This window comes from Pristis pectinata, chromosome 5, assembly GCF_009764475.1.
Source record: "Pristis pectinata isolate sPriPec2 chromosome 5, sPriPec2.1.pri, whole genome shotgun sequence".
Lineage (NCBI taxonomy): Eukaryota > Metazoa > Chordata > Chondrichthyes > Rhinopristiformes > Pristidae > Pristis > Pristis pectinata.
This window is the reverse complement of record NC_067409.1, coordinates 12,751,379-12,773,021: the sequence shown is the minus strand read 5'-3', so window position 1 is coordinate 12,773,021 and position 21,643 is coordinate 12,751,379. Positions and strand designations below refer to the sequence as shown.

The window sequence follows — 21,643 nt, the reverse complement described above, 5'->3', positions numbered from 1 at the left end:
TGCAGTTAAATTGATATAAAAATAGAAAGTGCTGGAAATATGCAGCAGATTAGGCAGCATCTGTGGAGAGAGAAACAGAGATAATCTTTCAGGTTTGATGAAGAGTTATTGACCTTAAACATTAACTCTGTTTATCTTTCTGCAGGTGCTGCCTGACCCGTTCAATATTCCCAGCACTTGTTTTTATTTCAGATATCCAACAGCTGCAGGTTTTTTTTGATTTTCATTAACAGCTAATTGATATTGGATGCAAATACAGTTGAAGCCATGACATGTCCTGTTAAATCGTGCTCATTATGTGTGTACTTTTAGTAAAGGATATGCAAGGCCATGAGATAATAGATTTCACTCAAGCAGAACTGCAATTTATAAACTAAATTTTGAATCCTTCAACCAACTGTAACAAAAATCATTGTTATATTTAATGAGTGAATTTATTCATTACATGCTTATGTATTTGGGGGTGTTATCCATTAATTTTGAGTTGTCAGTATTTTTCAACGCAATTTGTCAATTTGTCTAAGTCTCACATGCAGGTTGCAAGCTAGCTTTTAAAGTGCTTCTCTGTTTTTGAGGATTTGGAATCAATAGTTGGGCAAGTGGGCCGAAGATTGACAAATGGCTTTCAATTCAGATAAGTGTGAAGTATTGCATTTTGGAAAGTCAAACCAGGGTAGGATCCATCAAGTGAATGGTAGCACCCTGGGGGTGTTGTGCACAGAGCGACCTCGGAGTACAAGTACATAGTTCACTGAAAGCAGCATCATTGGTAGACAGGGTGGTAAAAAAGGCATTTAGCACACTGCCCTTCATCAGTCAGGGCAATGAGTATAGGAGTCGGGACATAATGTTGCAATTGTACAAGACGTTGTTGAGACCGCACTTGGACTATTGTGTACAGTTTTGATCGCCCTGTTACAGGAAAGACATCATTAAATTTGAAAGAGTGCCGAGAATAGTTACGAGAATGCTGCCAGGACATGAGGGCCTGAGTTACAGGGAGAAGTTGGGCAAGCTAGGACTTTATTCCTTGGAACGTAGAGACTTGAGGGGTGAACTTATAGAGGTGTATAAAATCATGAGGGGCATAGATAGGGTGAACGCACATAGTCTTTTATCCCAGGGAAGGGGAACTAAAAATTAGAAAGCATGGTTTTAAGGCAAGAGGTGAAAGATTTAGAAGGGACCTGAGGGGCAACTTCTTCACACAGAGGGTGGTGCGTATATGGAATGAGCTGCCAGAGGAAGTGGTAGAGGCAAGTACAATAACAACATTTAAAAGATATTTGGATAAGTACATGGTTAGGAAGGGTTTAGAGGGATATGGGGCAAAAATGCAGGGAAATGGGACTAGTTTGGTGGGCACTATGGTCAGTATGGACGAGTTGGACCAAAGGGCTTGCTTCCATACTTTTTTACCGTATGACTCTAATAGTGTTATGATATTTTTATTATATATTATTAGGGAGCTTTAAGGAAGAATATACTGTGAATCAAAAGAGCCACTGCTGGAGAAAGTGAGATAAAGTTGCACTAAAGTTAAATTAGAGAAGCTTTCTGTTTTAGAATCAAAAGCAGAATAATAACTCAGCAAACCATTATCTATTGATTGCAGAAATAATAGATTTAAAATGACGCTTATCTTGGAAGGGGCAGAGAGGTGCAGAGATGGTTGGCGTGTAACCATGGTAACCAGAAGGCGGAAGTGTGGGGAGGTCAAAGGTGAAGCTCGATGGCCGTTGGTGGGAAGTTGTCCCTCCGAGGTCCGGATCATTCATCGGCCGCGTCTCAGAATGACCAGCGACTTCCGGCGGCGGGAGTCGGGCACCGAGGTGAGGGGAATGAGGGGAGGTGAGGAAGAGGAGCCGGGGGGGGGGAGGGGAGCCGGGAGGGAGGAGGGAGGAGGGAGGAGGGAAGAGGAGCCGGGAGGGGGGGAGGAGGGAAGAGGAGCCGGGAAGGGGGGGGGGAGGAGGGAAGAGGAGCCGGGAGGGGGGGGGGGGGAGGAGGGAAGAGGAGCCGGGAGGGGGGGGGGGAGGAGGGAAGAGGAGCCGGGAGGGGGGGGGGGGAGGAGGGAAGAGGAGCCGGGAGGGGGGGGGGGGGAGGAGGAAGAGGAGCCGGGAGGGGGGGGGGGGGAGGAGGGAAGAGGAGCCGGGAGGGGGGGGGGGAGGAGGGAAGAGGAGCCGGGAGGGGGGGGGGGGGGAGGAGGGAAGAGGAGCCGGGAGGGGGGGGGGGGGAGGAGGGAAGAGGAGCCGGGAGGGGGGGGGGGGGGAGGAGGGAAGAGGAGCCGGGAGGGGGGGGGGGGGAGGAGGGAAGAGGAGCCGGGAGGGGAGGGTGGGGGGGAGGGGGGAGGAGGGAAGAGGAGCCGGGAGGGGAGGGTGGGGGGAGGGGGGAGGAGGGAAGAGGAGCCGGGAGGGGAGGGTGGGGGGAGGGGGAGGAGGGAAGAGGAGCCGGGAGGGGAGGGTGGGGGGAGGGGGAGGAGGGAAGAGGAGCCGGGAGGGGAGGGTGGGGGGGAGGGGGAGGATGGAAGAGGAGCCGGGAGGGGAGGGTGGGGGGGGAGGAGGGAGAGGAGCGGGAGGGGAGGGTGGGGGGGGGGGAGGAATGGAGAGGAGCCGGGAGGGAGGGTGGGGGGGGGGAGGAATGGAGAGGAGCCGGGAGGGGAGGGTGGGGGGGGGCAGGAGGGGAGAGGAGCCGGGAGGGGAGGGTGAGGGGGGGGGAGGAGGGGAGAGGAGCCGGGAGGGGAGGGTGAGGGGGGGGGGAGGAGGGAAGAGGAGCCGGGAGGGGAGGGTGAGGGGGGGGGAGGAGGGAAGAGGAGCGGGAGGGGAGGGTGAGGGGGGGGGGGAGGAGGGAAGAGGAGCCAGGAGGGGGGGGGAGGAGGGAAGAGGAGCCGGGAGGGGAGGGTGGGGGAGGGGGAGGAGGGAAGAGGAGCCGGGAGGGGAGGGTGGGGGGGGGAGGAGGGAAGAGGAGCCGGGAGGGGAGGGTGGGGGAGGGGAGGAGGGAAGAGGAGCCGGGAGGGGAGGGTGGGGGGGAGGGGAGGGTGGGGGGGGGGAGGAGGGAAGAGGAGCCGGGAGGGGAGGGTGGGGGGGGGGGAGGAGGGGAGAGGAGCCGGGAGGGGAGGGTGGGGGGGGGGAGGAGGGGAGAGGAGCCGGGAGGGGAGGGTGGGGGGGGGGGAGGAGGGGAGAGGAGCCGGGAGGGGAGGGGGGGGGAGGAGGGGAGAGGAGCCGGGAGGGGAGGGTGGGGGAGGGGGAGGAGGGCAGAGGAGCCGGGAGGGGAGGGGGGGGGGGAGGAGGGAAGAGGAGCCGGGAGGGGAGGGGGGGGGGAGGAGGGAAGAGGAGCCGGGAGGGGAGGGGGGGGGGAGGAGGGAAGAGGAGCCGGGAGGGGAGGGGGGGGGGAGGAGGGAAGAGGAGCCGGGAGGGGAGGGGGGGGGAGGAGGGAAGAGGAGCCGGGAGGGGAGGGTGAGGGGGGGGGGGGGAGGAGGGAAGAGGAGCCAGGAGGGGAGGGGGGGGGGGGGAGGAGGGGAGAGGAGCCGGGGGGGGCGGGTGGGGGGGGGGGAGGAGGAAGAGGAGCCGGGAGGGGAGGGTGGGGGGGAGGGGAGGGTGGGGGGGGGGAGGAGGGAAGAGGAGCCGGGAGGGGAGGGTGGGGGGGGGGGAGGAGGGGAGAGGAGCCGGGAGGGGAGGGTGGGGGGGGGAGGAGGGGAGAGGAGCCGGGAGGGGAGGGTGGGGGGGGGGGAGGAGGGGAGAGGGGCCGGGAGGGGAGGGTGGGGGGGGGGGGCAGGAGGGGAGAGGAGCCGGGAGGGGAGGGTGGGGGGGGGGGGAGGAGGGAAGAGGAGCCGGGAGGGGAGGAGGGAAGAGGAGCCGGGCGGGGAGGGTGGGGGAGGGGGGGAGGAGGGAAGAGGAGCCGGGAGGGGAGGGTGAGGGGGGGGGGAGGAGGGAAGAGGAGCCGGGAGGGGAGGGTGAGGGGGGGGGGGAGGAGGGAAGAGGAGCCGGGAGGGGAGGGTGGGGGTGGGGGTGGGAGGAGGGAAGAGGAGCCGGGAGGGTAGGGTGGGTGGGGGGAGGAGGGAAGAGGAGCCGGGGGGGGGCGGAGGAGGAGGAGGAGGATAGAGGAGCCGGGGGAGGGGAGGCCGAGGGTGGGAAGTTGGGGAGGAAAGAGAGGAGCCAGATTGGGGGAAAATGAGCCTGGGGGAAGGGGTAGAGGAGCCTGAGGGGTTGGAGTAGAGAAGAGGAGCCGTGGTGGGAGGGGAGAAGAGGAACTGGGGGAGGGGTGAGGATAGAAGAGGAGCGCAGGGGAGGAGGGGGGTAGAGGAGCCCGGGGGGGGGGGGGCTGGGGGAGAGAGGAGGAGCTTTTGGGGGTGGGGTGCGGGCAGGAAGGAGAGCCCACGGGTGGGAGGGATGAAGATGAGGAGCCCGATGGTGGTGGAGGGGGTAGTGGAGCCCAGGTTGGGGGGGTGGGGGGGAGAGAGGGAGAGAAGAGGATATCATTGCTGCAAGAGTAGGTTGGATGCTCAGTGTCCTGAGGAGACTGATTCACCTGATACTCTGTAGTTTCTATCATCCCTAATGCATCCGAATGCCTTTCCATCATCTACAAGGCAAGATTGTAATGGAACACTCTTCACCTGCCTGGATAAGTGCAGCACCTGACAATGCTCAATCCTGAACACTCATTCCCTTCCTCATCAGTACATAGTGGTTGCAGAATGTGTTGTATATCTCCCAAATCTGCATCCTCTAGCTTCAAGAATAACGCGGGCTGCAGGGTCTTAAAAGTAATATGATATTTGATGTGTTGATTTTAATTGTCAAAATTCCCCAGATTTGGAGAAGGTACCATTGCATTGGGAATTGCAGATGTAACTCCTTTCTTCAGAAAGGGGATGAGACTAAAAGCATGGAACTATAAGATGGTTAGCTTAGTATTTGTCATAAGGAAAAAACTATTATTAAAGGCTTTTTATCTGGGAACTTAGAAAAATTCTTTATAATTGAGTAAAATCAACATTGTTTTTGAAAGGGAAATCATATTTGACCAATTCATTAAAGTTCTTTGAACAAGTAACCTGCAGTGAATAAAGGGAAACCATTGGATGAACCATCAGATTTCCAATCAGTATTTGATCATGTGCTGCATCAAGGATTATTGTAAAAATTAAAAGCTCTTGGTGTAGCAGGTAATATATTGGAAATCAAAAAACTGCAGTGCTGTAAATTAAAACAACTGCTGGAAGCACTCAGCAGAAAAGAGAGATCTCAGGTGGAAACTGGAAAGAGAGAAAGAGTGAATGTCTCGGGTCGAAGAACTTTCATCCAAACTGTAAAAATGATAAAATAAGTTGGTTTCAAGTTGCAAACTTGGGGAGGAATGGAGAGAGCAAATCTCTCTGGGTGATGACTGGACTGTCATGATGATACACAACACCAGGCCATCTGGTTGACAGATTAATGAAGACAGTCAGGAAACCAAACAAGGGGACATGTAAAGACTACGAATTGCAGGTCAGAGCTGTCGCAGAGAACTGAAACCAATGAGGTGGACTATGACTTGGCAATCTACCTTGTTGTGACCTCGCACCTTATTGCACTGCACTTTCTCTGTAGCTGTGACACTACTCTGAACTGTTATTGTTTTTACCTGTATTACCTCAATGCACTCTGTACTAACTCAGTGTAACTGCACTGTGTAATGAATTGACCTGTACGATTGGTTTGTAAGGCAAGCTTTTCACTGTACCTCGGTACAAGTGATAATAATAAACTAATACCAATACCAATATGTGGGGAGTTTGGTCTCGGTAAATGATCATGGGCTTCACCATAAAATCCCTTGTTGCATTTCATAGATGAGAAGGGCAAGTTGGTCCTCTGCAGCCTTGAAACCCAGAGCAGATTTCTCATCTTTTTCGAGAAGGTTCGCTTTGACATTCCAAAGTAAGAAAATCTCATCTGCATTTAAAAATTTGCTGCAGATTGTAATCTTTCTGCTTAATGAGTTTGGCCAGCTTTGTTGGAAACTTTGCAGCTGCTTCATGTTCTGCAGATGCAGTTTTGAATTTCTCGAACCACCTCTTGCTGACTATAAAAGTAGGTTTACTTGGCTACTTCAATCTGCCCAGAGTTGACACAGCTTTCTGCTCTAAGTTATCAAATGATTGCTTAGCTTTTCTCACATCATTGACAGTTCCAGTGGAACTCTTTCTGTAATAAAACCAGAAAATTCTGAGGATACTGAGCAGGTCAGGCAGCAATGATGGATAGAGAAACACAGTTTTGGGTCAATGACCATCAGAACTGGGAAAAGGGAGAAAACAAATGTGTTTTTAAATTGCAGAGAGGGGGAGGGATGGAGGGAACAAAGGGAATGTATGATAGAATTAACCAAAGTGGCTTCTCCAGCTCTTAATTGAGCTCAGTTGTGTGGGACTTGAGTGGCTCTCCTTTCTTCACTGGTGGGTGCTCATCGAATCTGCTCCTGCCCCCACTCCCCTGCTAACACAGTGACCTAAGTCTGCAGCAGTCTCCACCTTGCATTTCTAAGCATTATTTTTCCTGTTACCCACCCAATATTCTATCCATGCCAATATATTACCTCCCCTACAGATTCCAATTTCCTAGTTCCAACCTGCTCATCTTTTCATCAGTCCTACTGTAGTCAAAGGGTGTAGGCATGAAGCGTATGGAGGCTAGGAGAGTAGTATGCTCCTCCTACAGGATATGGGAACATTCCATTGTCCTTGATGACTAAGCATGCATGAGGTCTATGCAGCTGCATCTCATAGCGAACCTCCTAGATCAGCTGGAGCCAAGGATGGGCTCACCATCCAAAATGTGGAGAGTGTAGTTGACAGTACATTTAGTGAGCTGGTCACTCTGCAGGTACAGAAAGAGAGAAAGAACAGTGGGTAGGGAGTGCAGGAGTCCCCAGTGGTCATTCCTCTTGCTAACAAGTATACCAATGTACCCTGTTGGGGGGGAAGGGGGGATGGCTTCCCAGGGGAGAACAGCAGCGACAGCCCAATTTGTATAGAAGTGTTGGGTGGGAGGGTCTGGGAGAGCAGTAGTGGTAGGGGATCCTATTGAAAGGGGGTCAGATAGGTATTTCTGTGGTTGCAAAAGAGACTCCAGATCAGTATGTTGCCTCCCTGGTGCTAGGATCCAAGTATTCATTGTTTTTCACAAAGGAAACCGACTTTCTAGCTGGAGAATGCAGTGAAGGGATAAGTGAAAGTCCAGTGCAAGTCTCCATAAATAAAGAGGAGGTACTTGATGCCTTGGCGGGCTTAAATCAAGCTTAAAGCACTGCTTGGGATTTATCCCTGGCTGCTGCGGGAGGCGACGGAAGAGATTGCTGGTGCTCTGGCTGAGAATTTTGAATCTTCGCTGAACTTAAGTGAGGTATCAGACAGCAAATGTGGTTTCCTTTTTCAAGAAGGCCAGCAGGGAAAATCCTGGTAACTTTTACCTTGTGAGCCTAACCTCAGTGGTATGGAGCATACTGGAAAAAATTCTAAGGGGAGGATTAATGATCACTTGGAAAGGCAGAGACTAATCAGAGACAACCAACATGGCTTTGTCAAGGGCAGATTCTGTTTGACCAAATTGATTGAATTCTGTGGAGGTAACAAAGTGCATCAATACGTGCAGGGCAGTAGGTGTGACTTGCATGGACTTCAGTAATGCCTTTCACAAGGTCCCACCCATGGGAGATTGGTCCATGGCAAACTGGATCAAAAATTGGCTTGGGAATGGGAAATGGAGGGTGATGTCCCACAAGGATCAGTGCTGGGACCTTTGTTGTCTGTAATACATGTGAGTGACTTGGATGTTGAAAGCAAGATCAGTAAGTTGACGGATGACATGAAGATTGGTGGAGTTGTTGATCATCTGGAAAGTAATCTCAGGCTGCAGAGAGATATCGGTGTTTTGGTGAAATGGGTTGAAAAATGGTGGACAGAGTTTAATCCAGACAGATGTGAGGTGATGCATTTTGGGAGCACTAATGAGAATAGGACATATGTGATTGGTAGCATCTTAGCAAGTATTGAGGAACAGAGGAACCTCAGCGTACAAGACCCTAGATCCTTGAAGGTGACAACAGTGATTCCTGATGTACCTACACATTTGAGTGACGATGCTGCTCCACTTAAGAGTGAATCCGTATATGTACAAAAAATAAACAATTAATTGCCCACGCATAACTGAAAGAGTGCCAAAAAAACAAACACATAACTTGATGTCTGACTATATATATTGCTACCAAAGTCTTTGCCTAACTTTTACGATTATATAGTTTTGATCAGGACCAGGGAAGAGAGTTGTGCAGCAGAGTTTAATGTGAAATTGGGTAATTAGACTTTTGTGATTACTGAAAAATATATTTTCATCTTTTGATAGCTGCTTGCTCGACTCAAAGGAAGAAGTTCTGTGAAGCATCTTGAGCCACGGCTTTTTACAGAGGAAGGGTTGCTAAACCATGGTAAGAAGTCACAAAGGAACAATGATGTTGGAAGGAGTCATGTTAGCAAGTTTGTCCCACTTATTTTCTTGTTTAAGGTTTCTTCCAATAGTACTCTATTCCAGGAAAAGTATGCATCTTTTAACTCAAAGCAAGCCTCACTCTTTATGTGATTGGATTGGTTAAGTCAAATTAAGAGGTTGCTTTGTAGCGATTAGCTTAATGCTATTACAGCGCCAGCGACCCAGGTTCAATGCTGGCAGCTGTCTGTAAGGAGTTTGTACGTTCTCCGCGTGACTGCATGGGTTTCCTCCGGGTGCTCTGGTTTCCACCCACATTCCAAAGACGTACGGGTTAGGAAGTTGCGGGCATGCTATGTTGGCACCAGAAGCGTGGCGACACTTGCGGGCTGCCCCCAGAACATTCTACACAAAGATACATTTCATGTGTGTTTCGATATACATGTGACTAATAAAGAAATCGTATCTTATCTTCATCTCTCTTGTGATGAAAACTGCAAAATAATAGCCTTTATGGTGAGCTTCCTGAATGGGTCATGATTCAGAAGCGTTTGTTTTGGTTAAAGTAGGCAAAATTTTGCAGGTCTATTGACAGTGGAACTGGCAGTTTTTCTCACTTAACTATTTTGGATTTCCACATAAATAGTTTGATCCTTAAAAGTTGTTGTTGATTTTTGCACTCCTTTAAGACTGCACTGATTAGAACCATCTCTACCACCATCAAAGGTAATTGAATTGGTGAAAATTTCAGCTATATACACACCAGATTGAAAATCTTATGCTTTGTTCCACAGGCTATAAGTGAGATTTTAATGGTGTACTGAGCCATTGTTATTCTTTAGCAAACTCTGGCTCAAAGAATAAAGCTAATTTTATATATGTGGATTGTAATTCCCTCTGAAATATTTCAAAATGCAATAGATTTTAAAATAATTACTTAAAACAGTTTGATATTTTAGCTTCTATAATCGTGTATGCTCTAGTCTTTATATTACCGTTTGTAAAAATTGTTGAAAAATATAGGATAAAACTTGTTTATTTTTGATCCTGTTTTGCTGTGTCAGAATTCTTCAAAGGAGTTGCCTGCTCAGCCAGTTTGATGACATCACTGTTGCTATGCATCGGCAATCCCGTTGAACTGACACCTGGCAAAAATCAATGTCAGAAAATGAAAAGTCCATGCTGCAGAGATTGCGAGATCTTTGCACCCATTGTGCTTCCACGTCAACACTGAAAGCTATTGCTTCTGCGCTTTTGTTTGCATTTTACCTCTGCACTCACTTGCAAAGATGGTAGTAGTTGTGGAGGTATGAGGGATGGGCATAAATGGCTGAATCAGAAGGGTTCATTGCAAATACTACATTTCCTTGCCTTTAGTTGGGCGTACACGGTTTTCTATGTTCTTGAGGAATGCAACTGTGAGGTTCTGTTTGTTAACCTTGGCCCCTAGTTCCTGCCTCAAGCAGTGGGAGGGGAAAAGTGCCAGAAAGTAAGGATCAGGAACAGAATATCACATTTTCACTTCAAAGCCCCAACAGTAAATAAGACAGGGATGTCAATTGACAGGACTGCCTTTTAGTGGGAAGTTCTAAATAAACGTTGGCTTGAGTCTTTCAAGTGTTTAATACCATTGAGGGTTTTTATTCTGCAGGATTCATTTAACTTGGAAGAGATTAGAAGCTATTGGCACATTGTCTGACAGTCCTTATCTGGTTCACTTTTGAGCCAAAGAGAGGAAATGGTGCAGACTTAACCTCCAGACAGAGTACTTTTGGAAGGTTTGTTTTATTTTGGTGGTTGAGACAAATTTAGTTGAATGTGAGATTTGGCTGCTTTATTCATATTTTCATACTGTTCATGGTCTATTCTTTCTTTAATGATTGTGTCACAATGTCTGGGTTAGGCACATCAGAACTATGTGGTCTTTGCAAATAGTACTGTGGGTTCAATGACTTTTCCTGGGGCTTTTGAGAATATGCACCCTTTTGAGCAATGATTGATCCTCAGGAACTGTTTGTTTGGTTCCTCAAAGTGTAGCGGAATGCATAGATATTCAGAACATTTTACATTTAGATACCATTCTTCAAGACTTTGCAGCAGAAGCAAATAGGGCATTCAGTTTTTTCTACAATCAAAGCAAAGTTTCAATGCAAGTTAATCATTGTGATGTATAAATCATATGTTGGATCGATTCTTAACGTTTCAGAGCACATGATCCATGTCCGAGTAATAAGAAAAATTTGTGGCGATGATTAATTATGGTCTGACCTTCAAAATGTTGCTTAGTAGAATTGACAAGTTAGTGGGAACTTCTCTTTCCAGTTGGGTTTTGTGAGGAAGATGACAAAGAAAGCTGGGTGTAGTCTTTCTTTCAAATTGACAAACCTAGATCACAATCACAATGAAGGAACTCGGGCATTTGTTTCCTAAGCCAAGCAAGTTGACAGGAACAGAGTTGTCAAGGGCAGAGGTGACTTGATAGAGATGTACAAGATGATAAAAGGCATAGATCAAGTGGATAGTCAGAGACTTTTTCTCAGGGTGACAATGGCTAACATGAGGGGACATAATTTTAAGGTGATTGGAGGAAGGTATAAGGGGGATGTCAGGGGTAAGTTTTTTACACAGAGTAGTGGGTGCGTGGAACGCACTGCCGGCCAAGGTTGTGGGGGCAGATACATTAGGGACATCTAAGAGACTCTTAGATAGACACATGAATGATAGAGAAATGGAGGGCTATGTGGGAGGGAAGGGTTAGATCGATCTTAGAGCAGGATAAAATGTTGGCACAGCATTGTGGGCCGAAGGGCTTGTACTGTGCTGTAGTGTTCTATGTTCCATGAAACTTGCCACGAAATCAAAACAATGCAGCTACTACATATCATTTAACATTTGCATGTATCCTAAGTCAAGTAATGATTCAGGAAGTCTCTTATTTGAATTTGGTCAGTGGGCATTCATCCGCATAGTGTTGACTGCACTGCAACTTCAGACTGGATGGTCTCAGAGACCAAGACAGTGCTGGTTGACTTCACAGAGATCTTTCCAAGGCCAGAAATGATTAAAGAAGGCCCCACTGACGCTGTGCAGGTTGATCCAGGAAATCAATAGCGATCAGAGAACTGGTTGGTGGGTAAATCTTTTGAGTTTGAAACATGAATACTATATATTTACTTTAAGACATTGAACACAATGCTGGTCACCCATCAAATAATGATCCTTGTCTTTTTCTTTTTAAAATAAGATTCTTGAGGTCTGCTGATAATTTGAAGCCTTTTTTTAGGACCCTTGACCATTTTCACTGTTGGCACATTTGGGACTGCTGTGAGGGGAAAAAAAAATGGGAAATTGATTAGCAGTCCATCCTTTGGTTTTATTTTAAAAGATTTTTTGGCCTGTTCATTTGTGCAGCAGTAGCAACTCCCATTTATCCAGCTCCTGTAACAAAGCAAAGGGTCCCAAGTCACTATGGGAGTGTTATCAAATAAAATGAAACTGAGTTATATGACCAAAAGCTTGATTAGTGAAGTAGGGTAAGGAGGAGATTTGGGGAAAGATTTGGAATCCCTTCACTTAATATAACTAAATTATGTTCAGATCCTCATCCCTATACCCTTTTCAGTGAAAATGCATTTTAATGTTGTCAGTCACTTCTTCCTCTGAATACACGTGTTAAACTTGACAGGCTATTTATTATCTACTCCTGAAAGCAGAATGCCAGAAGTTGCACATAATGTTCTACATGTGAACATCAGTGATGTACAAAGTTAATATAACAAAATAGATGTGCAAAATAATGAAGTGACTGGAAATCTTGAATAATAGCAGAAAATGCTAGTCAGTGGAGGGAGAAACATTTGGGTTTCAGAAGACCTACTGAGTGTTTCAACATTTTCTGTTTTGGGTTTTCCAGGTGCTGGGCTTGTATAAATTTTTTCCTGATTAAACAAAAGCCTGAGATTTTTATTTTTGAGCTTCTTGTATACATCAGGGGCATCTAATTCTGGTACATTAGAAGTAAGATAGGGAATAGCTGGATAGTGCCCTAACACTGGACATTAGCTTCTAAAATGCATCCCTTGCCATGAAGGTATATGCTCTTCTCCCTCCATCTCTCCTTAAGGATTTTTTTGTTGAATTATTGGCAGATTTGTTCTCGGCACTTAAATAGCAGTGAAGTAAGCTAGCTGAATCTCATTTCGTGTGTGAGGTTTTGTTTTACAGAAAATGATCTGAATTCAAAACCGTGTCTTAATTCCCTACATCATTCAGTCCCTGGAGTTCATTCCAAAGTATTTTCTTTCGGCTCTCTGCATAATTTATTCTGTTGGTGCTGTCCAAAACCTTGCTTATATTATCAAATGAAAGCTGAATCAACACATATTTCAGCCCTTGTTTGCCATTGTAAATAATGCAGCTGCACAAAATCCAACACACTGGTGAGTTTCCAAAAATTGATGGCAGAAGATGTGAGCTTAACTTTATATATGTTTCCCCAATGAACTATAAAGCAGCTGGGGTGGTGATGGTCTTGTCAGTGCTGCTGATGTATGCCCAGGGCCAGGCGGATTGCTTCCTGCTTGTCACAACTTTTTTTTGATCACTTGCTGGTTTCCCTGTCTGAAATTATAAAACCACATCGTTGTTACATTTCTGAAATCTCAGTATATGCCACTCAAGAACTGTTTGAGAAACTGCAGTGGTGCCAGTAATCTGGTTTCACTATAACTTTGGTATGAATGCAAGATCTTGCATTGAATAGTGCCCTAGTTGGTGGCAATTTTTTTGTTGCTGCTGCTATTTTCTGTGCTCTGAAATCTGCAGATTTAACCAAATTTAACTTTCCTATAAAGAGGATGGAAGTAGCAAAGTTAAAGGCCATAGGATTTAAGGGGTAGTGGCAGCATTAACACAGACTGGAAGGAAAGCAGAGTCATTTCATTGCAGTAAGAAAGTTTGGCTTGTATATGTCTCCCTATTCACCCCCGCCTCCCCAGTGGGAATGAGAGAGGCAGCCATCTATAATGGAGTAGTCCTTTTTTTCATTTTTTAAATAATGTGGTTGTAATTTACTGCTTGTGTGGTCCTTGCCAAGTTCAGATCATTTGTGTGCGTTGCCTTTGTAAAAAGCGATTACATTGTCGAAGAGTAATTCACTGTAAAAACATCTTGGAACAAGGACATGATAAAGCACTATAAAAGATTCTCTGACAGTGTTAAAAGCAATGCAGGGAATTCATTTATTGTTCTGGTCAATATTTTTCCTTCCAGCCTCTAAAAGAAGGCAGTCATGTAGAATGAGGGCTGTGCACGATAAGCACCTGTTCATAAGGGCACAGGAATGAAGTACAATTTGATGGTCAACATTGCTCCTGTTCTTTCTCCTCCTATACTTGTAAGCCAGATTTGTGGTGAAGTCTGCCACATCTTCATGGTCTGGCCAACACAAGTTCTGCTCGAGCATGCTGACATTCTGCTCGACAGTATTCCTAGCGACAGCACACTGCCGCTGTGCCCATTTTTGTTACCACTGTCATGAGTCATGTCTGAAGATGATTGCATTGGCAGTTAGCTACCAGCCTATGACCTAGGGCAGCTTGCTGAGAATAAATGTGGCACAGAAGACTGGTGTAAGTTGGGTAAGAAAGATGCCAGGATATTTATGGGGAATATGCAAATAAAGTCTATGGCAGCCTGCACCCAGGAGAAGCCGGCATTATGAGGAAAGTTCGACTTCCCGTTGTGCTGCTTTGCCATGTCCATGAAAAGTGTGATACAAATTTACTTCCCTTTGCAGAAAATCTTTGATGCCCTAGAACAGTGCCATGTGGAAAACTTGGAGATGTCTGTAGTGGCATATCTTGCAGCCGGGAAGGAATGCAATGCCAAAGTTTGAGGCTGTAGGTAGGACTGTACTGGGTGATAGATTCCCAGAGGTGTTGGGAAGGCAACCTTGGTGAAATCCAGATCAGAGACCTCCTGCATAGTGTCCTCTTCTTCCTACTCCTCTTTCTCTCTGTTTTGCTGATCTCTTTGTGATTAAGCCATGAAAGCTGGCACAAGCAGACCTCTGTAATTGCATTGATTGTTTGAATGCAGAGTAAAGCAGGTCAGCACCAGCACAAACTTATTTTCACAATTCACTTCTAGAAAGCAGAAAATAAGACCCACAATTTCTAAAAATAGGAGCTCAAATACCTAACTGGCCAGCATGGATGAGGTGAGCCCTTCATTAGTGCTCCAAGGGTCTTCACCTGTTAGCACCATGCTTTGCCCAGCAAGTACATCAGTGGTAAGGAAATTTTTGGAGAAGATTCTCAGGGATAAGATTTATAGAACAGAGAACAGTACAGCACAATGTTGTGCCAAGGTAGGTTAATTTGGGGGTTTAAAATGGGCGGCGCAGACTTGTTGGGCCGAAAGGGCCTGTTACCACGCTGTAAATAAAACTTAAATTAAAAAATTTGAACTAATCCCTTCTGCCTACACAATGTCCATATCCTACCAATTCCCTCACATTCATGAACACCCCTATCGTATTTGCCTCCACCAGCACCCCAGGCAGCACATTCCAGGCACCCACCACTCTCTGTGTAAAAAGAAACTTGCCCTGCACTTCTCTTTTGAACTTACTTCCTCTCACTCTAGATGTATGCCCTTTGGTATTAGACACTTCAACCCTGGGGAAAAGATATTGGCTGTCTGCTCCTATCTATGCCTCTCATGATCTTATAAACCTCTATCAGATCTCCCCTCAGCCTCTGCCGCTCCAGAGAGACCAACCCAAGTTTGTCCAACCTCACAGCACACATCTGGAAGAGCATGGACTTATTTAGAATAGTCAGCATGGTTTTGTGTGGTGGAGGTCATGTCTTACAAACTTGATTGAAATTTTGAGGACATGATGTAGATGATTGATGAGGATAGAGCAGTGGATGTTGTATACATGGATTTGAGTAAAGCATTCGACAGGGTGTCCCATGTGAGATGATCCAGAAGATTAAGTCACATGGGATCCATGGTGAATTGGATTCAAAATTGGCTGAGCCATTGAAGAAAAAGAAGAGGTGTTATTCTGACTGGCGGTCTGTGACCAGTGGTGTTCTGCAGGGATCAGTGCTGGGACCTCCATTTATGATGTGTATAAATGACTTGGATGAAAATTTAGATGGGCTGATGTTAAGTTTGCAAACAACACTAAAATTGGTTGTTGATATTGAGGAAGGTTCTCAAAGGATACAGCAGGATATAGACCAGTTGGAAATATGGATGGAGAAATGGCAGCTGGAATTTAATATAGACTTAATATATAGTTTAATATGAGGGGTTGCAGTTTGGAGGGCAAAATGTAAGAGGGAAGTGTACAGTAAGTGGCAGGACGCTGAGAAACTGTGATGTACAGAGCGATTTTGGGATCCAAGTCCTTAGCTCCCTGAAAGTGGCCACACGAGTAGATAGGATGGTAAAAAGCATACTTGCCTTCATCAGTCAGGGCATTGTGTTTAAAATAGCTAAGCCATATTGCAGTTGTATAAAACTTTAGTTAGGCTGCATTTGAAGTATTGTGTGCAGTTCTGGTTACCACATTACAGGAAGGATGTGGAGGCTTTGGAGAGGGTACAGAAGAGGCTCACCAGGATGTTGCCTAGATTAGCGGGTATTAACTCTGAAGAGAGGTTGGACAAACTTGGATTGTTTTCTCTGGAGTGTTGGAGGCTGAGGGGTGACCTGACAGAACTATATAGCATCATGAGAGGCAGATAGGATAGATGGTCTTTTTACCCCAGGATGGAAATATTAAATACTGGAGGGCTTGGGTCTGTGAGAAGGGGAAAGTTTAAAGGAGATTTGCCGGGCAAGTTTTTTTACACAGCGGTAGGTGCCTGGAATGCGCTGCCAGGGGATGTGGTGGAAGCAGATACAAAAGCAATGCATTTAGACAGGAACATAAACAGGCAGGGAATGGAGGGATATACACCGTGTGCAGGCAGGTGGGAGTAGTTTAAATTGGCACATGGTCTTACCTGCTAACATTCCAAAGGACCTGTACTGTTCTATGTTCCTTCAAGTCCAGTTCAAAGAAGGATGGCCCACGAGACTTGGGACCCTTACTTCCACATTGTATGTAACCTTCTCATATTTAAATTGTGAGCTGTGGATACTTAAATTGGAAACATAAAGAGAATGCTGGAAATATTTAGCAGGTCGGGCAGTGACAGTGGAAGGTGAAGTGATTCACGTAGCAGATCAATCACTTTCATCAGATCTGGAAAAGTGAGAAAACAAGTGTATTTAAATTACAGAGCAGGGGAGAGATGGAGAAACAGAAGGAACTAGGAGCAGGAATGTGCCATCTGTCCCCACAACCCTTCCCTGTAATTTCAATATGATCGCGGCCTTGGTTTCTCTTATGTGCCAGTTCCTCAGTCTTCAATTCCCCAATATTTGAAAAGTTTATCTACTTCCTCTTTAAGTAGCTCTGGGGATCAAGCCTCCACAGTCCTCTGGAGTAGATAATTCCAGTGATTCACCACAGTAAGAAGAAATTCCTGTTTTAAATGACTGGCCCTCTTAGAGAGGGAATGCCTGTGACAAAGTGGAGACCAGGGTTGTCTGGGCAAAGTAGTTGCTTTCAGTGCCAGCTCTGAAACAGAGAGAGAGAGAGAAACAAAATATGTTGGAACTGTGAAATGGAGAACACAGCAGTTGCTGGAAATCTGAAATAAAGGGGTGTGTTGGAAGTACCCTGCAGATCAAGTAGTTTCTGTGGAGGGAGGAAAACTTGAGATTATTTTATATATATATATATATATATATGACTTTGTATCAGAGCTGTCTGGTTCTGACACAATTAGGAAAGACTTGAAGTTGCCTCTTGAGGTCAAACATATTGCAATGCACCAACATTCAACAGTGGTTGGTTCAATCATATGATCATGGACAGGGCTAAATTTTTTTTATTTACAGCGTGGTAACAGGCCCTTCTGGCCCAACGAGTCCGTGCCGCCCATTTTAAACCCATATTAACCTACCCGTACGTCTTTGGAATGTAGGAGGAAACCGGAGCACCCGGAGGAGACCCATGCAGACGTGGGAGAACGTACAAACTCCTTACAGACAGTGACGGGAATCGAATCGCTGGCGCTGTAATAGCATCGTGCTAACCGCTACGCTACCGTGCTATAAACAAATAAGTCTGAATAAAAACATAAGCTTAAATTAGAGCCTTATTCAATATGCTGAACAGTGGATTTCTAGCCTGCGCTGAGTAGACATGGCACCTGGCATATTAGACCCTTGGGCACGTGATGTTGCCTCTAAATTGATTACAGTGCAATTGAAATTCTAAACCACAGCCTTGTCACTTCAATATTGTTTTTATGGGAACTTGATGTGTGCAAATTGGACCTCTTGTTTCCCTAAATCACAGTATGACTACTCTTCAATAATATTTCATTGATGTAAAGCTCACTGGGGCATCCTGACAACATTAAAGATCCAATTTTTCTGCCTTCAATTTACATTGGCTTTGACTAGTCCTAATATCTGACATGTTTGGCAGCCCCAGCTAAGAGCCAATGGAGAGTTTTGTCACTTTGACTCCTGCTGCGCTGTGAAACAGGAGCAGTTCATGTATGATGTCTTCACTTAGACCCATTGGTTCACAGATTATCTCAATTTGCCTGTATCCATGGTCACCTGACTGGAACATCGTTGAATGTTATGGAATTGTACATAACATTGTTCCGTTATGTTTGATTTCAAGTGGCAGAACTTCTTCCTTTGTGAGACTGGTGAAAGAAAAGAAAGACTTGCATCTCCACAGTATCTTTCAAAAGTGCTTCAGGCATCTGTAAGCATTTCACATCAAGTGCTTTTGAAGTATAGTCACTGTTGGAAGTGCAGCAGCCAATTTGCACACAGCAAACTCCCATGGTGACCAAATAGTCGGGCGTTGATTGAGGAATCGTTCTTGGCCAGCACACCTGTGATAACTTGATTGCTCTTATTTGAAGTAATGCCACAGGATTGTTTATGTCCAGTTAAGAGAGCTGATAGCACCTTGGTTTAGCATCTCTTCAAATAGATGACACCTCTGGCAGTATAGCACTCACTCAGTACTGCACAAAAGCATTAGTCTAAATGCTGGCATTCATCTCTAACTGCAGTGGGACTCGAACCCACAATATTCTGATTCTTAATGTAACAATAATACTAAATGAGTTCATCATCAAGTCAAGTCACAACTGGGTCACTACAAAGGTGGGAGGTTTGCATAATGGAACCACCAGTTGATGTGGAGGACTGACTTCAGTTATCCAAACTATAACTGTTTTGTCTGAAATCATACTAGTTATTTATTTTAAACCTGAGATGAAAATGCACCTGGAGGTTAAAGTAGCATCCTTTGGAAGCAAACAACAGAAGCACCTTCTTTATCTTAACCTACTCATGTCAGAGGAAAAAGTACAGCTTGAGATGTTCATTTCTGCACATTATTTCTCTACTTCCCTGCCACCCCTGATTTGTTGATTCTATATTGGGTATTTGTCCACAGGTGCAGGGTGCACCCAGATTTTCCCAAGTGGCTAACCTTCATATGTGACTTTCAGACAGGACACCGAAGGCATCACAAACCCACCAGGTCCTATCCTTGCTTGCTATGACTACACATGCACAATCAGTGAAGATTACTGAAGCAGGAGCCCTGCTCAATCCTAACACAGGCACTCTGGTCAGTTGCAGCACTTGTACATGGGTTTGGTTGCAATTGGCTTCTTCAGAACAGACAAGTGGTAAAATCTTGATCTCCTTTGTAGCTCAGCTATCTTAACCAACAGTATCATTGGGAAGGTTAGATTTACTCAGATATTTATTACTAAGTAACTGGCAGTGTGAAGGTAGTAAGAGCACTGTATTTTAGTACTCTGTGAGAATGATCTTTGCTATAAGGGATGGACTATTTTTACATAAGGTTACATCTGTCAAAGGTTATCTTAAATGCACGGACACTTCAAAGGTGATTTCACTTTGATCTTTCTTGCTACATTCTAGTAATTACTGTGGAATCTGTTAACTAGGTCAAATATTGCTTCAGGAGTTTTGAGAATAAATAATACTCCTTTTGTCTGGTGCTAACTTTCCCTTCTGTGCATTACAGGAAATACAGTTGAGTTCCACGGCCCAGAAGGAACAGGAAAGACAGAAATGCTTTATCATCTGGTGGCATCCTGCATCCTCCCAGAATCAACAGGTGGGCTCCAGGTTGAGGTGGTCTTCATTGACACAGAGTGTCATTTTGACATGCTTCGCCTGGTCACTGTTCTGGAGCATCGTTTGGCACAGAGCACAGAGGAATCAGTGAAGCAGTGCCTGGGTCGCTTGTTTCTCGTCCACTGCAGCAGCAGTACCCAGCTTCTGCTGCTCTTCCACTCTCTGGAAAGCATGGTTTGCAGCCATCCTGCTCTCTGCCTGCTGATTGTGGACAGTATGTCTGCCTTTTACTGGATCGACAGACAGAACGGCGGGGAGAGCTTCAGCCAGCAGGAAGCCAACCTTGGGCGTTGCGTCGAGTGCCTGGAGAAGCTGCTGAATGAGTACCAGCTAGTGTTGATTGCAACCACACAGGCCCTCATGCGCGGGCGAGGTCCTGAGGCAGCCAAGCCAGACAGAGCTGCTGCAGCCTGGCAGCCACCAGTCGCAGAATTTAAACCGTATCTGTGTAAATCATGGCAAAATCTGGTCAAGCGCAGGTTTATTTTCTCAAAAAACATCACAGTGGACAACAAGCGAGAATTTGCTGCTGTTTCTCTTCAGTCAAGAAGCAGCATTGTGAACAGGTGCTCCTTTATTATTACAGATGGTGGGGTCCAGTTTCTTTAACCCTTCAGCATTCACTTTTTAAACGAAAACCACTGGAGACTCCCGCGATTGTACACATGAGAAAGTGCCTGTTTGCGCACTGCTAGTTGCTCAGGTTAACTGGTCTATTTATTGGTTCTCCTGGTAGGCACAGTCAGATTAACCCTTTAACTGTGACTTGACCTTAAATAGGGTCAAATGGAGGTTTAGCCACCTTCATGTGCAGATTGTCGAAGGCTTCATTGCAAATTCTCCAGCTGGTTTTGGCCTGATCTGCAGGGGAAGGGGCCAATCCAGGCGCCTTATTCAAAGCTCCTTTTCTGGATGTATATCCTCTTTGTATGCAGGCAAGTCCAGGACATGCCCTTAATATAGATTCCAGGCACGTGGGTTAAAACAAAATACCAGAAATACTTGAGTATTTTTTTTATGGTGGTAACCAAACTGAACCTCATAAATGAGATTTTAAGAATTCTATGTGAAAAATTAAATGGTAATTAGCTCCTATATATATTTATAATCTGTTCTCCAAGATGTTTTGTAGGGGGAGTTTAATTTAATAAAAATATTGAGCTATAATGTGACCTGTCCTTTTCCATTGTTGAAACAGGGTTCTTCAGTCCTGTTTCATTTGTGATTGACATAAGGGGAAAAAAGTCTATCAGGTGTGAATTGAATTCAATGCACAATATGCCAGCAAATGTCTGCAGTGTGTTGCGCTTAAATAGCCTATTTGAGCTGTGTTGTTATTTTAATGCTGTATTGTATAAAGGAGTGGGGCAGAGAAAGAAAGGAAAGATTGTAGAATTTACACCCCCTATTTTTAGTGTGCATCCAGGAATAAGTAGAAGAATGTTTTAAGTTGAAATATTGAATTTTAAAACATCGCTTTTTATATTGCACACATTATTTTGAAGTTCAAACTAGTTAAAGCTCTTTCTAGAATCATAGAGGTCAGAAGAAGGCCGCTCAGTCCTTTGTATACGTGTTAACTCTTTGATAATCCTATCTGATTCTCGTGCTCTTTCCCCATTGCCCCTGTCATATTTTTTAATTCGTTTTGTGTGTACACGACCTCTTAGACTGTGGGGTTGAAAATAATAGGTAATGAAATGTTTGCGAGTGAGTAGGAGCCGGGATTGGAACGAGAGCTGAGAGTTTTCAAAAGGGGTCAGTCTCTGTGCCTGGTGTTCTGTTTTCAGTGAGCAGAACCCTCAAAGAGGCACACTTGCATATTGTTAGTAATAATTAGCTAATCAGCAGCAGCCAATAAAAAGAAGCTAGGGTTAAGCAGAGCGCCCATTTTGGAGTCGCTA

The 21,643-nt window shown here is 45.7% G+C and overlaps 1 protein-coding gene across 1 annotated transcript; it reads left to right on the top strand.

Annotated features, from left to right (window-relative positions):
• The first annotated feature begins 1,634 nt into the window (after positions 1-1,634).
• On the top strand, positions 1,635-20,963 carry xrcc2 (X-ray repair complementing defective repair in Chinese hamster cells 2). Its single transcript, XM_052016439.1, has 3 exons — positions 1,635-1,832; positions 8,385-8,466; positions 19,627-20,963. The coding sequence occupies exons 1-3, from the start codon at positions 1,686-1,688 to the stop codon at positions 20,346-20,348; spliced, it is 951 nt and encodes a 316-aa protein (XP_051872399.1). The 5' UTR covers positions 1,635-1,685; the 3' UTR covers positions 20,349-20,963.
• Positions 20,964-21,643: the final 680 nt, after the last annotated feature.